General features: G+C 46.5%; 2 protein-coding genes across 2 annotated transcripts in view; one reads left to right on the top strand and one right to left on the bottom strand.

Moving 5' to 3' along the window:
• Positions 1-16,407, bottom strand: part of CHST7 (carbohydrate sulfotransferase 7) — a 225,560-nt gene that overhangs the window by 45,520 nt on the left and 163,633 nt on the right. The window lies entirely within an intron of this gene.
• On the top strand, positions 5,766-7,466 carry LOC141982910 (uncharacterized). The gene is made up of 3 exons (XM_074945463.1): positions 5,766-5,814; positions 5,913-6,451; positions 7,114-7,466. The coding sequence occupies exons 2-3, from the start codon at positions 6,091-6,093 to the stop codon at positions 7,464-7,466; spliced, it is 714 nt and encodes a 237-aa protein (XP_074801564.1). The 5' UTR covers positions 5,766-5,814; positions 5,913-6,090.

Raw genomic sequence — 16,407 nt, 5'->3', positions numbered from 1 at the left:
GCTTTTCTCTATGTTCCTAAAGACGAAAACTTCCTTTTTAAAAAATCAAAACTCAGATTTTCTCATAATCACACGATTCCAGCAGCTGGGGCTCTAAGAAAAACACCAAATATCAAAGGCTCACAATAAAATTCTGAGGGTTATCAGCACTGAGGCAATATAGCCTTGTGTGTTTTGGAGAGTTACCAACAATATATAAAAAGAAAAGGAGTACTTGTGGCACCTTAGAGACTAACAAATTTATTTGAGCATAAGTTCTAGTCTCTAAGGTGCCACAAGTATTCCTTTTCTTTTTGCGAATACAGACTAACACGGCTGCTACTCTGAAACCAACAATATATATAGGGGGCCAGATTCTGCCTGCTGCTTATACACAGGTGCAGAGTGTGTGCGCACGTGTGTGAACATGCATGGACACAATTCCTGTTCTTGTACACAGGCCTATTTCCTCCCTCCCTTGAAGTCACACAGAGTGCCAAATGGGAAAGAGAAGCCAGGATCTAAGCCCTGGCCAAACCAGCTGCACAGGGAGTAAGCTGCACCCTCAATGAGAAATAGCACACATCCATGCCCTGCCTCTATGATTCTGCACCACCTCTTTCTACGTACCTTCCAGACATAGTTGTGATCAGTGTTTTAGTAGAACTTTACAGGGTTGAAAAGGTTGGGTTTTTTTACATTGCACTTACCCAGCACCTGCCAAGTGAAAATCTAAGTTCAGGACAAACATTCATTAATTAAGTTTCACAACACCCTTAGGAGGGAAGTGCCTAATTACAGCAGTTTGTTTAAATTAAAAGTAAGTATAGTAATGGCTGGTAGTAACTGAGTTATTACTGCAATCATACTGCTACTGTACTTCAGGCTACAATTTTATCAAGTCTCAACTCATAAGCAGGGCTTGGCCTTATTAGTATTTAGATAGGAAACTAAGTGCTGAAAAATTACTTATGGTTTCTCAGTAAGTGGCATGCTGCCTTCTTAGTCAGCAGGAGCTAATGCTCCAGTGTCGTGGCAAGGGGCACTGTGCAAATATATTTTGCATGAAAGGTAACACCAAGGTCCTGACCACTTGTGGCCATTACAAATTCCATAGCACTTTTTGCAAGAAATTTTAGCCATAACACCATGGAAAACTTCCAGCTCAGCTAATTAAATTGTTCCATAATTTGGTCTTTGTTTCAAATGAGTAAGTTATTCTTCACTTCCCCATTAAAACACCATTATGTGGTGTTTTCCATACTAACTGCGTGATACATTTCCACTCCAGAGCTGGCTGTATTTCAGTATTGGAGGAAATTACTTCTGTACATATGATCTACAGTATAAAGTCCTTTATGATGAAAAGTGCCCTATAGACTATATTGTAAATACAAGATAACAATTTAGTAGTAAGACAGGTATAGTTATTGCATAACATTATTATTAAATAACATTTACCAAATAAAATTATTCCTTACATCTAAAATATGTTATTCTTATAAATAAAAAACTATCAGTGTTTTAAAATAAGAACGGAAGAGAGGCTGGCTGGCTCAGGGATTGCTAAAGTGCTACATAAACTTTCACCTCTATAATAAGTCCACAATTCCATGGGGCAGGAGGAGCGGCAGCTGCTAAATACATGAAAGAGGGAAGGTGAGGTGATGTTAGTGAGGGAAAGATCATAGCTCTACTCCTCTGCAATGGGCAACGGAGCTAGCTGGGTAGGCTATGGAAAGGGGGATACACACACTGCAGTTACTGAAAAAGTGGCAGAATTTCATCTACAGCATGCACTATCCAGAAACTCTAGGAAGCCTGGCTGAATCAACTAGAATTACTCCTGGAAGTTCATGCTGCAGTGTGGCTCCTGCTCCAGTGTGGCCCTTCCTTACTCCTTTTCTTGCTGTCCCTTGTGATATGTAGGCAGGACTTAAAATCCACATTCTGGGCCTAAATGCAGCCAGGAACTGTATACTTTACAGTAAAAATGCTTTCAACCATTTTAAAATAATTTAATAATTTAAGTCTATTCAAAAATCCACACTCCATCACCGTACATATAAATACAGTCAAATCTGAAAAAAAAAACATTTGGAGAAGTCTGTCTTAATAGTAGGCTGGCTAGCATCTAAAAGACTATGACTTTTCATGGGAACCCCCTGAAAGTCATGTTGTTTATCATGGACGTTATGGCTGTAACAGTCTTAAGTCCCACCCCTGCAACTTCTTACTGGTGGGCGGACTGCAGTGCTTGTGCGAAAACATGTACAAGAAGTCACAGGACTGGGACCTTACAGCCCACCAGGCCTAGATATGGCCTATTAATAACACATATCCCCTTTCCAGTAGGACACAGCACCAGGGATTTCCCTACACCCCCCCATGGGGGTGTTTACCCCCCCTGAATTTCCCCAACCCCCCCCTTTTGTGAACTAGTTACATGCAGTGTTGCCAATTTAGTGATTGTTTGGAAATTTGAATGGAAATTGAAACATTAATACACACTTTAAAATCATATAAAGTGTATCATAAAATACATGTATCTGAAAAAATATAATAGATTTGAAAAGTATGAACATAGGCTAGCTTCCTTATACAGCTGTTATTTTTATGACCATGTCAGTGCATTCATTTTGGTGATGTTCACCAACCTAATAATTTCAAATTATGATTTGTAAGAAAGTCTAAATGAGCTCTCCCTGACAGCTAGTGATGAGTTGGGGGATAGGGGGAAAGGCTTCAGGACCAGACTGTATTTACATTCACACCTAATCTACCTAAGTATCCAGCAAACAGAGCTGTGTTGCCCAAGTGATAGATTTTGGCTGGGGTTGGGTTACAAATCACTTGAATACGGGGGAGGGGGGGTAATGAAATGTTTTTATTCTTACTGTATGAGTAAAGGGCAGTAGAACTGTTCTTAGCCTGTGCTGATTGAGGGCATCAAGAGACAGGGTGGGGACACGTGTTTTGCTTGATGGTCTGCCTGAGTCACAAGTACTATTTGACCTGCCCCTCTCCACTGTTTAAAGACAGAGCTGATTAGGCTCCATAGATGGTCTTTTGTTCTGTTAAGTGAGCACGACAGCTGAAATCAGGTGCAAGTGCTTAGACCTGCTGTGGGATAGTGTTTCTGTGGAAGAGATGGCCCAGCAGGCACTAGCAGCAAGGTTCCCCCACTGAGAGCTCAGCTGAAATCACTGAGAGCTGGGTGGAACCTCAAGAGACCAACTCACAGAGGTCACAGTGGCAGCAGAAGGTGACGGTGCAGGGCCACTGGCAACAGAGCGATGGAGTAAATGGTGGCACAACGAAAAACAGTGGCCAGAGCCAACAGTGAGCAGCTGGAGGAATGAGCAAGGTGCCTTCTTCCTCCCCACCTGGGAGGTGAACTTTTGTGAAAACATCTCTGAACTCTGACTCTCCACTGACCAAGGACAACACCGGTGAGTGTTAATGAGGCTGTTACACAACACAGTTCATACGAACAAACATGGCTGTGGCATCATACTTTCTATTTAGGCAAGAGATACCACACACTACAAACTGGAGGCCAATGTTAAGTGCATTGTCACTTGTTCATCCTGAAGTTGAACACTGGTTCTGAACAAGACCAGCAAATGCTCACTGTCTTTCTGCAAGAAACTCAACTGACTGGCTAGACGCATGTGGTGCAACAGTGAAAAACTCAACAGCTGAAAAAGTGAAGAACTCTCACCAATTCAGAAAATTTGCATACATGGCTGATGAATGCACCAATGCAAATGGTCATCAAGTATTAAGTCATTGTGTACGTTACCTTGATGTCAGTGGTAGGCCAGTACATGCATTTCTAGATGTTCAAATTATAGAAGACAGATTGGCTACATCTGTGACAACCACATCTGAGAAGAGTTAAATGCTTGTCAGTTGGACCCCAAACAGATGGCTGCTTGTGCATTTGATGGCAGTGCAAAATTCTCTGGAAGACATGGTGGAGCACAAACTTTGCTCAGAGAAAAGTGTAACCCTAGTTTCTCCTATACACACCGCAGAGGCCATCTACTCCAACTAGTGCTAGTACAAGCTGCAGACTCTTCAAAAGACATTTAAAAAGCTATAAATTTAATGTCTTCATTATATATTTTTTTTTCAGCAAGAGTCCAAAAAGACTGAATATCTTGGAAAATATAAAAGATACACTGGGACTGACGTTCAAATTAGTCCAACCTGGGAAAATCCTCTGGCTTTCTCATGAGCAATCCTCGGCTGTTGTCTTAAAATTACTCCACCCATTATTACTGGCTTTGGAAAGTATCTACTAAGATGGGATGGATCTAAGTAGTGAGGCTGGTGGATTACTTTTGCTACTACGTTCAGAGAAGACTATTGCCATTATCTTTCTTGTAAGTCTACTGTTGAAACCACTTGGGTCATTAAACAATGCCATCCAGGCATCTGCTACAACAGTAGTAGATCTTTGTCCAGCAATAGAAGCTACATTTGGATCAATCGGAGAGCTATCCATTGAAAAAGTAGTGGAAGAAGCAAAGGCTTCAGTCCAGAAGTTGACTAATGAAGGCATTTATATTGAATCCTTAAGTGAAGAGGACAAGAAATGTTTGTTAAGACAACTGAAAAAGTACACAGACTTGATTCTTAAAAATCTACAACAGCAACTTCTAGATTCTACTCAAGCTCTATGTAGCTTTTACAGATCCCTGTCCTATAAACCACCGACAGTTGAATGGAGTGAGGCACTACCAGCAATGGGGCTGCCATGTGCTCAGGACAGAATTGAGAATTTGAACACAGAGTGGAATATTATACGACAAATGAATGAAGATTTCACTTCAACTTCTTTTTTATCATCACTAGTGGCTTGACCTGATCTTTATGCTATGTTTCCTGGGCTGAAAGAAGTAGGAATTCATCTCTTGCTACTCCCAGTCACAACAGCTACAGTTGAGTGTTCTTTTTCATAATTGAATAGAATTTTGTGTTTTGAAAGAAGTCGCCTTCTGCCTGATCATGTGAATGAACTAATGAGCATATCAGTTGAAGGAATGGAAGTACTGGACACATGAGAAGCCACCAAAGATGAATGTATTGCATTCAAGAAGTTCATTAACAGAGTTGTGCAAAATCATAACAAGAAACCAGAAGGATGTAGATGTAGTGTTTCATAAAAGGCTTGAGTAGCTAACTTTAATTTGTGTGATGGTTTTAAAATCTAATAAAATGGTCATGAAACATTTTTCATTTTTTATTATGGTGCTATAAAGCCCACATTCACCCTCACAGTCTCACTCCTCATTGGCCCTGACACCCGCCCGCCCCGTAAATTTGAAAAAAAAACAAAACCCATTTCAATTCCTGGGGAAAACACTGCACAGCACTTACCTGCAACCCTGATGAATTATAAGATATTGGGCCTTAAAATAAGGACATCTTTGTGTAGGGAAAGCTATTTTAACGTTTTTTATAAGAAGCCTCTAAAATGCGTCTAATTTATTTTCCACCTCAATCTTGTGATGTTAGACTCATGATTCTAAGGTCTTGTCTACACTACCTAGTTTTGTTGACCAAAAACTGCCTTTTGTTGACAAAACAATGAATGCGTACACACTGTGATGTGACTTTTGTTGGGAAAAATGGCCAATATTGGCAAAAAAATACAGCCACCCCGACAAGAGACATATGACTTTTTCCTCTAAATTTTTCTTGACAGAGTGCCGGGGTAGACACCACGCTTGATTTCATCGCTTTAATTGGTCTCCAGGAGGTGTCCCACAATGCCCATTGTGACCGTTCTGGTCAGCAGTTTGAACTCCTCTGCCCTGCAGCCAGGTAAACAATCATCCGTCCCCCCCTTAAAAGCCCCAGGAATTTTTGAAATTCCACTTCCTGCTGGCTCGGCGTGGAGACGTCTCATTGCATCTTCCCAGGTGACCATGGTGGGTTATCGCACCAAACGCTCTCCCTCTTGGACCACTGCGGAGCTGTTGGATCTGATCAGTATTTGGGGAGAGGAGTCTGTGCAGTCCCAGCTGCGCTTGAGCAGTAGGAATTTTGATATCTACGGGTAGATTTCTAGGCTTGTGTGAAAACGGCTATGACCAGGACATGGTGCAGAGCAAAGCGCAGATAAAGGACCTGAGGCAGGTGTACCATAAAGCGAAGGAGGCAAACTGTTGCTCTGGTGCTGCACCTAAGGCCTGCCAGTTCTATAAGGAGCTGGACGCTGTCCTTGGTGGTGACCCCACCTCCACTGCCAAGAGCCCCACGGATACTTTGGTGGGCCTGGAGGCAGCCAAAAGAGGACCAAACCCAGAGGATGAAGTCATTCATGAAGAGGTGGAGTTAGATGATGATGAGTTCCCAGCGGAGTCACCCGGTGGGGCAGGCAGCCAGGAACTGTTCTCCACTCCAGAGTTCTCTAAGCAATTGCTCTCCGGCGAGCAAGAAGCAGTAGAGGAGACGCCTGGTAAGTGGCTGTGGTTTGTGTAGTGCGGAGGTGGCTTCAGGATATCTGGCTGTGTTTCTGTGAGCTGGACATTTCTTTGTGTAGCTAATCAGTACAGCAAAACAGGGTGTTGATGCACGCCGAGATCTCACAGGAATGCTCCAGAGAGATCTCTAGGAAAGTTTCCTGGAGGTACTCTGCAATCCTCTGCCAAAGGTTCCATGGCACAGCAGCTTTGTTCCTTACCTGATTGTAGAAAACTTTCCTGTGCCATTCGGCAATCACTTGTGCAGGAACTAAAGCGGCACATAGGCGAGCAGCATAGGGAGCAGGGCAGAAGCCACAAGCATGGAGCAGATGTAGCCTCATTTCCCTGCTTATCCTTAGCAGTGAGATATCTGCTAGAATGACCCCCGCCTGTGGAAAAGTGTGGGAGAATTTTAGAATTTTTCCCTAGTCGGCTGCACCATGAGCCTTGCAGAGTGTGTGCTCTTTTCCCCATGTAGAGCTCCCCTCTCCCCACCAACATTCACCATGCTTTGGCTGTTCGCAGGGATGTTTGCCTGCCAAGGGTCAGTGAGAAAGTGATTGTTATGTTGCAAAAGGTGCATTTAAGTGAAATGTTTCAATGCTGTGCGTGAATTTAACAATCCCACTTCTGTGCCTTGTCCCTTGTGCTTCAGCAGATGTGGCCTTCAGGAACACCCCACACACCCCGGCCAAATGTCTCCACCAGATTAGAGGGTGCCGAAAATGCAGCAAAGACGACATGTTCTGGGAGGTACTGCACTGCTCCAATACAGAGAAAAGGGAACACAAGGAGTGCTGGGAAGCCAAACGGCAGGACAGAAAAGAGAATCAGGAGTTTGTTAAGGATGCAACTGAGTGGGTGATTAAAGTCATGGAAGAGCAAACGCAGATGCTGAAGTCCTTAATAATGCTGCAGACTGAGCAGATCCGTGCCCACCCTCCCCTGCAACACAGGGGCTTCTTGGTTTCCCCTTCACTCCACCACCTTGGACAACTTTCAGAATGACAGCTGGACCAACACACAGCTCTGAAAGTCTGCCCTTCCCTGGTTCCTCCTTTCCCACCAAGTGTGTTTGTGTGTGCGTGCGTGCTGTTTCTTGTGCAATAAAAGCAAAGTTTTTGAAGGGTAACTCATCTTTATTTGTTTCCTAGAAATTGAGATATCAGGCACTACCAATACATACACAGGCAGTTTAAGTCATTTGCTCACTGGAATGTGAGGCCCCAAATGTCACCCTTGCTTCCTGGGAAAACTACATGTCATGTAACATTGCGGCACCAATCACAGAGATAGACATGACTGGTTCTCATTTTCAAAGTGTTGCCTCAAAGCCTCTCTGATTCAAATTGCTCCCCTCTGGGCTCCTCTGCTAGCCCTGGTATCTGGCTGCTCAAAATCAGCAGCCAAGCGGTCTGCCTCAACACTCCAGCCCGGAGCAAACCTTTCACCCGTAGCTTCACAGAGATTATGCAATGTACAGGACTCCACTATGACCATGGGAATATTATCCTCATTGAGGTCTAACCTGCCATACAGGCATCCCTAGTGCACCTTTAATCTGCCAAAGGCACATTCAACTGTCATCCAGCACCTACTCAGCCTGTTGTTGAACCACTCCTTACTGCTCTCCAGGTGTCCTGTGTAAGGTTTCATAAGACACGGCTGTAAGGGGTACACTGGGTCTCCCAGGATCACTGTGGGCATTTCAACATCCCCCAGTGTAATCTTCTGGTTTGGAAAGAAAGTCCCCACCTCTAGCTTTCTGTACAGAAGACATGTGTACGTCATGCACCCCACCTCTAGCTTTCTGTACAGAAAACATGCGTACGTCATGCACCTTTTTAGACCACCCCACGTTGATGTCAGTTAAACTCCCTTGGTGATCCACAAGCGCCTGCAACACCCTGGAGAAGTACCCCTTCCTATTGATGTACTCCATTACAAGGTGGTTTGGTGCCAAAATTGGAATATGTGTGCCATCTATTGCCCCTCCACAGGAAAACCCATTTCTGCAAACCCATTCACTATTTCACACACATTTCCCAGAGTCACGGTCCTTTGTAGCAGGATGCAATTTATTGCCCTGCACACTTGTATTAATGCAGCCCCAATGATCGACTTCCCCACTCCAAATTGATATGCGACCGACCAGTAGCAGTCCGGAGTCGCCAGCTTTCACACAGCAATTGCCACACGCTTCTCTACCGATAGGGCAGCTCTCATTCTGGTGTCCTTGCATCATAGTGCTGGGGCGAGCTCTGGACACAATTCCAGGAAGGTGGCTTTCTGCATCTGAAAGTTCTGTAGCCACTGCTCATCATCCCAGACCTGCATGACAATACGATCCCACCATTCAGTGCTTGTTTCCTGAACCCGAAAGCGATGGTCTACCCTATGCAGCTATTCTGTGAATGCCAAAAGCAATCTAAAGTTGCTCCTATCCGTATCATGCAGCATGTCAGGCATCTGGGAGTCTTCCTCAGTTAGGAACTTCATGATTAACTGTACTGCCATCCGTGATGTCTTCATGACAGTAAACAGAGCATAGAGAGCAATGCAGGATCCATCCTTTCTCACAAAGATGCTGAGGTGCACAGCAAAGAAGGGCTGTTGAAAAATGCTGTGGAAGAAAGCCAGAAGCCCATGGAGTGCTGGGACAGAAAGCAATGCATCACGGGACATTGAGCCTGGTCCCAAGATGTGCCGTGATCCATTCCGCCTTCCCACAACACCTAGTGACAGAAGGTGTTGAACTGGACTGCGGGATAGGTTCCCACAGTGCATTGCTCACACTGTTGATGATAGTGCCCCAACTGTGGATGCCCTCTGCCAACAGAGCGAGCAGGTGGGAATATGACATTCCGATTTTCACTATGCCGATTTTTGAATGTCAACATTGGTAGTGTAGACACCTCACTTTACAGGCTAAAGGATATGAAAAATGGTACCAGTACATTCTCCTCCTCTCTGTCAATCTCCCTCTCCCCTTCCCTCTGCCTCTCCTCTCTCTGACCTCCCTCCAAAGCTTTCACCCCTTTATCCCTTCCTGTCTCTCTTCTCTCCTTTCTCCTCCTGTCCTCTCTATCTCTGAGGGCTCTTCCTTCTTTTTTCCTTTGTCACTTTCCCTCTCTCTCCTCCTTTTCTCTCCACTCCCTTCTGTCTCTGTGTCTGTCCTTCTGCCCCCCACCCCTAGTCTCTCTTCCATCTCTAAGCTCTCTCCTCTTTCCCTCAGTCTCTCTTCCCACACATTTTGGCTCTCTCCCTATGTGAGATGTTTTTCTCACAACCTCCTCTCAGCTCAGCAAAGGGTCAGGGAAAACCCCTTGGGGTTAGTTGTGCTGTATTTCCCAGCTGCCTTCACTGCCCTTGTCTTCAGCAGGAAAAAGGTGAGTAGTCTACTCAAGTTAGCTAACTCAAGATAAAATCCTAGTGCAGACAAGGCAGTTTGTACTTTTCACACAAGCTCCCAGGATGGTTGAGTTAAAATCTATGTGGGAGCCTAATGGTGCTTGACACAGAAATTTCAAGCTCCCGGCTGGGGAGGCTAGCCCCCATCCCCTCCCCTGCTGTCCCCCCTCCCCCACAGCCTCAGCTCGATCATGCCGCCAGCACTCTTGGCAGCGGGGCTGCGAGCTCCTGCCAGGCAGTGTGGCGGGGTGGCTGGCTCCGGCCGGGCAGTGCGGCTGCCAGTTCTGCTGCTCTGAGCGGCATGGTAAGGGGGCGGGGAGGTGGGGGGGGGGGTTGGATAAGGGGCAGTGGGTCCCGGGGGGCAGTCAGGGGACAGGGAGCGGGGGGCAGTTGGATGGGGCGGAGGTTCTGGGGTGGGGGTGGTCAGGGGATGGGGAACAGGGTGAGGTTGGATAGGTGTGGGAGTCCCGGGGGGGGGCCTGTCAGGGGGCGGGGGTGTGGATAGGGGGCAGGGCAGTCAGGGGACAGGGAGCAGCGGGGGTTGGACAAGGGGTGTGGTCCCGGGGGGGCGGTTAGGGGCAGGGGGTCCCGGAAGGGAGAGGTCAGGGGACAAGGAACAGGGGGGTTGGATGGGTGGGAGGTTCTGAGGGGGGCAGGAAGTGGGAGGGGGCGGATAGGGGCGGGGGCCAGGGGGCTGTTTGGGGAGGCACAGCCTTCTCAACCCGGCCCTCCATACAGTTTCGGAACTCCAATGTGGCCCTCAGGCCAAAAAGTTTGCCCACCCCTGACTTAACAGGTTATTCTTTACTTTGTTACCAGCACACTCTATCAACTATGCTCCATTGCATTAACTTCAGGAGATTATGGAGGGCCTACATCCATGCACAATTTGGCCACACACTTTTACAGCATACCCAGTCCATATTGACTAGGGAGGCAACAGTTCAAGATGAAAAATAAGCCAGCGCCTCAGATATAGCAGCACTACCATTAAGCCAGTGGACTACACTAAAACTAGATATTTTAAATGGTAATTTATAATAAAATGATGCTATTAAATTACATAAATGTGAGATTCTGCTTAGATTTTCTCTATCAGCAGACTATGTGATAAACAAACATACTGTTTTTGGAAATACTGCTATATCACTATGGGTCTCTGTGGAATAAATTATCCCACTTGTTGATAACACAGAACAGCAGGGGACTCTGTAAATACAGAAGATGACACAGCAAATATTTAAGCAATTAATAATTTGAAGCATCTGAACTCTAAAGCTTGCTTTCAACTCAATGTATTATAATAGACTGTTCCCTCACCTGCCCAGTATTGATCATATTAGTGCTCATTATCAACAGCCTCAGAATACGATGGACCTAAGAAGCAAAAATCCTCAGGGGGGGAAATAATCCGGAAATAAAACATATGTATATAGCTGGGTAGGGAGGAAATAAAGGAAATACAGTACTGGAAAATGGACATTTATACAGAAGAGGTACAACCTAGGCTAATCCTATGTGTGGAACCACCTTCACCTGAGATACCTGTAGGCAAAGTATTGGTTTTAATGTTCCTAAAACCAAATCCTGAGGGACTTCTGTGACACCATGAGAGGTGTGTACCCTCTATTTAATCCACCTGTATGCTAGAGGCTGATTGATCCTGACACAGGGAGAGGAGGGGATGCACAGCCATGCTATGGGAACCAGGTGCAGAGCTGCTTGGAGAGGAGATGGGTGTTGGGAAAGGGCTGGGACCTAATGAAAAGGAGGTCTATGCCCATCTCTCCCTGAGTAGCCTTGCATGGATCTTAGTCCCTGTCATAAATATAAAGGGAAGGGTAAACACCTTTAAAATCCCCCCTGGCCAGAGGAAAAATCCTTTCACCTGTAAAGGGTTAAGAAGCTGGGATAACCTCGCTCGCACCTGACCAAAATGACCAATGAGGAGACAAGATACTTTCAAAAGCTGGGAGGAGGGAGAAAAACAAGGGTCTGTGTGATGCTTTTGTCGGGGACAGAACAGGAATGGAGTTTTAGAACTTAGTAAGTAATCTAGCTAGATATGCATTAGATTTGATTTCTTTAAATGGCTGAGAAATTAAGCTGTGCCGAATAGAATGGATATTCCTGTCTGTGTGTCTTTTTGTAACTTAAGGTTTTGCCTAGAGGGATTCTCTGTTTTGAATCTAATTACCCTGTAAGGTATTTACCATCCTGATTTTACAGAGGTGATTCTTTTTTACTTTTTACTTCTATTAAAATCCTTCTTTTCAGAAACTGAATGCTTTTTCATTCTTCTTAAGATCCAAGGGTTTGGGTCTGTGGTCACCTATGCAAATTGGTGAGGATTTTTACCAAACCTTCCCCAGGAAGTGGGGTGCAAGGGTTGGGAGGATTTTTTGGGAAAAGACGTTTCCAAACAACGCTTTCCTAATAAATAAACCCAGATAAACGTTTGGCAGTGGAAGTCTAAGGGCAAAGGGTAAAATAGTTTGTACCTTGGGGAAGTTTTAACCTAAGCTGGTAAAAGTAAGCTGAGGAGGTTTTCATGCAGGTCCCCACATCTGTACCCTAGAGATCAGAGTGGGGGAGGAACCTTGACAGTCCCTCTCATATGTCACTGGAGCTGCACAGCATCTATGAGGGAGAGAGGCACCAGGGCAAGGCTAAAAAAGAGAAGACAAATTGATGTATTGTGCGGATGGATCATGCAATGAGCTGTGTTTCCTCACTCCTCTAGTCTCTTTGGGCCCACATGATACTGTTTCAGAGCTGTCAGATGAGAGATCTCTCTTGGGGCAATGCAGCCAGCCTATTCATTTTCTCAGATTTTAATCAGCCAAGGAGGAACCTGCCCTTTGGCATGGATCCTGCAAGGCATTGCACATACTCAGTGTTTCCCCAGTTTCATATAAGGCCCTACCAAATTCACGGTCCATTCTGGTGAGTTTCATGGCCATAGGATTTGAAAATTAGTAAATTTCAAGTTTTCAGATTTTTATATCTGAAATGTCAAGGTGTTGTAACTGTGGAGGTCCCGATGCAAAATGGGGATGTGGGGGGTTGCACAGCTGTTGTAGCGGGGCTGTGGGATTGCCACCCTCACTTCTGTGCTGTCTTCAGAGCTGGACTCTGAAGACAGAAGCTGTGGTGCTTCCTGCAGCCAGAGGAGGCTCCAGAGGTGCAGATAATCTCCCCTGTGCTTCTGGGAGTTCCCCAGCCAGGGGCTCCTAGCTGCTCGTCTCAGCTGGGCTGGGGAGGGATAGGACTTGCTCTTCCCCTGCATGGCCCCTCTTGGGTGGAGATCAGACCAGGAGCCATGGAAGCACCCTAAAAGTGTGGGAGGACCCACAGGTGCCCGAACCGTGGCTCCAACCTTCCCCGCCCCCCCACGTCATGCCGCACCCCTGAGGCCCTGCCCTTGTGCCAACCATTTCCCCTAAGTCCCTGCCCTCACACCACCTCTTCCCCCAAGGCCCTGCTTCCATACCACCTCTTCCCCCAAAACCTCCCCTGACTCGCTCCTCTCTGCTCCCTCCTCCCGTTGCTCACACTTATGTCTTGTAAAAAGTGAGGAGACCATGGCCCTCTGGCTCCTCTGTTCCCCTGGATCAGACCCGCCTCTGGGTACCTCCTCCAGCTGCAGAAAGCTTCACAGGTAGACAGCAGCCTTGGAGCTTCCTGCAGCTAGAGGAGGCTTCTGGAGGTGTAGGTGGACCCAATCTCTCCTGTGCTGTTGGGAGCATCCCAGCCGGGGGTCCTAGTTGCTAGTTCTGGCCAGTGGTGGATTAACACACAGGCTCCTGGGGCCCATGCCTAGGGGTCCCTGCCAATTTGGGGGTCCTCTGGAAAAATGGGCACCCCAAGTCCTGGCAGAAGCCTTGGGGGGCTGAAGCCCTGAGCCCCGGCTGAAGCCCTGAGCCCCAGCAGAAGCGAGCTGCGGCTGAAGCCTCAGGATGGAAGCCCTGAGCTCAACTCCCGGTCGGGCTGGGGACAGGACTTGCTTTTCCACTGCACGACCGCTCTCCGGGTGAGATCAGACCCATCTCCAAGTCCAGGTCCGGATTAACTCTCCTGTGGGCCTGGGGCTATTAGATCTTGTGGGGCTCCTATATACAAGTCTTTTTCCTAATTTAAAACAAAATGATCACAATTAGGAATGGCCACCTCTGAATGTCTCCTTAATTAAATTCCCCTATTTCAACAAGGTTACCATGAATGATCTCACTCTTTTGAGGATAACACAGAGAGATAAAGAACGGATGTTGCTTGAATGCTAGCAAACAGCGGGATCATACGCTGCCAGGCTTTGTTATGCAATGATACCAGATTACTTGCTACTAACATGGCTTGGTAAAGTGACCTACCACGGAGGATGGAATAAGGCTGCTCTCCCCAGAAACCTTCTGCAAAGGCTTTTAGAGTACCTCCAGGAGAGCTTCATGGAGATGTCCCTAGAGGATTTCCACTCTATCCCCAGACATGTTAACAGACTTTTCCAGTAGCTGTACTGGCCACGAATGCATTCCAAGTCCTCAGGGCTACTTAATCATTAAAAAACGCTGGCTTTTATAACATGTATTATATTTTAAAAGGTACACTCACCAGAGGTCCCTTCTCCAGCTTGGAGGGTTGGGAGGGTATTTCAGTCAGGGTGAGAAAAAGATCCTGACCGTCGGGGAGAACGGTGTGCTGTGTGCTCTCCTCAAGCTCATCCTCCTCCTCCTCATCTTCCCTGTCCACAAAATCCTCGGACATGGCGGAGAGGACCCCATCATCGGAGTCCATGGACAGGGATGGGGTACTGGTGGCGGCCCCCCCCAGAATTGCATGCAGCTCAGCATGTCTGAGAAGCGGCATGTCTGGGGCTCTGTCCCGGAGCGTCCGTTTGATTCTTTGGTTTTCTGGTACGCTTGTCTGAGCTCCTTAAGTTTCATGCGGCACTGTGTTGCATCCCTGCTGTAGCCTCTGTCCCTCATGGCCTCGGAGATTTTTTGAAATGTTTTGGCATTTCATCTTTTGGAACGTAGCTCTGATAGCACGGATTCCTCTCCCCATACAGCAATCAGATCCAGTACCTCCCGTTCGGTCCATGCTGGAGCTCTTTTTCAATTCTGGGACTGCATGGTCACCTGTGCTGATGAGCTCTGCATGGTCACCTGTGCTGATGAGCTCGCCTGGCCAAACAGGAAATGAGATTCAAAAGTTCCTGGGGCTTTTCCTGTACACCTGGCCAGTGCATCCGAGTTCAGAGTGCTGTCCATAACAGTCACAGTGGTGCCCTGTGGGATAGCTCCTGGAGGCCAATACCTTCGAATTGCATCCACACTAACCCTAATTCGAAACGGCGATGTCAATTTCAGCGCTAATCCCCTCGTTGGGGAGGAGTACAGAAATCAGTTTTAAGAGCCCTTTATGTCGAAAAAAATGGCTTCGTTGTGTGGACGGGTGCAGGGTTAATTCGATGTAACGCTGCTAAATCCGACATAAACTCGTAGTGTAGACCAGGCCTTGGGGTATGTCTTCACTACAGAATTAACTTGGGTGACTGGCAAGTGGTTTGAACACCTGGGATGGCCTAATTCAGGTGTGAGCGGTCACACTGCACTACTATAATCAAGGCTGTCAACTTGACTGTGTCAACAGTGGTATGGTACTCACTCCTGTGTGTTGCTAGGACTTCTGGGGACATATCCCATAGTTCTTAGCACTGCATTAAGCTGCACTGCTCTATGCATTTCTTTTCAGAGCTTTGCAGGAGAACTTTTCTATCCTCCCTGGGCACCTGTGCAGAAGTGGTCTTAGCCCAGCAACCCAGTAAACTTTGTAGTAAAAGTAAACTGACTAGGTATGCTCTAGAATTCTGTCTTCAATCTTCATTCCAATCAGTGGAAGGCACAGATCCTACTCTGAGTGATAACCTGTTCCAGCTGTTGGCATCAGTTCAACTCTCACTCTGGCAACAAGATGCAGATACAGTGTAAGGAGGGCATTTTGGTCACAGCTTGTCACCCTGAGAAGGTGGCTGCGTGCCTCACTAAGGAGATCATGAAGGCTGCATGCAGATACAGAGCAGTGGAGACATGTGATATATGTTTTAATTGCTGCGGATTCCCCCTATGCTCATTGGTGGCTCTGGAGTAGGACCATGAGAACAAAGTGTTGGGTCTACATTGTCATGCAGAACTGGGACAACCAGCAGTGGTCCAGAACATCCTCATGAGGAAGGAGTCCTTTGTGGAGCTGTGTGAGGAGCTTGCCTCCGACCTTCAACACGAGAACACAGAGATGAGAGGCCCTACCAGTCCAGAAGCAGGTTGCTATTGTCATCTGGAAGCTGGTTAACTCAAAGTGCTACAGGTTGACGACTAATCAGTTTGATGCTCTGGTGATGGATGCTTGCAAAGCAATTATTGCTGTGGCTTACCAAGGCATGGGTAACAGCATTAATAATGACAGGTTTCAGAGTAGCAGCCGTGTTAGTCTGTATTCGCAAAAAGAAAAGGAGTACTTGTGGCACCTTAGAGACTAACCA

This window comes from Natator depressus, chromosome 1 (genome assembly GCF_965152275.1).
Source record: "Natator depressus isolate rNatDep1 chromosome 1, rNatDep2.hap1, whole genome shotgun sequence".
Taxonomy (NCBI): domain Eukaryota; kingdom Metazoa; phylum Chordata; order Testudines; family Cheloniidae; genus Natator; species Natator depressus.
Note: the sequence above shows the minus strand (reverse complement) of the source record. Positions and strands in the feature narration are given on the sequence as shown.

Bases quoted from the DNA above. Each gene is read 5' to 3' on its own strand.
- LOC141982910 (XM_074945463.1), top strand. From the start codon at position 6,091: ATGGTGCAGAGCAAAGCGCAGATAAAGGACCTGAGGCAGGTGTACCAT. The intron at 6,452-7,113 runs GTAAGTGGCTGT...CTTGTGCTTCAG, and splicing joins AGCAGTAGAGGAGACGCCTG to CAGATGTGGCCTTCAGGAAC.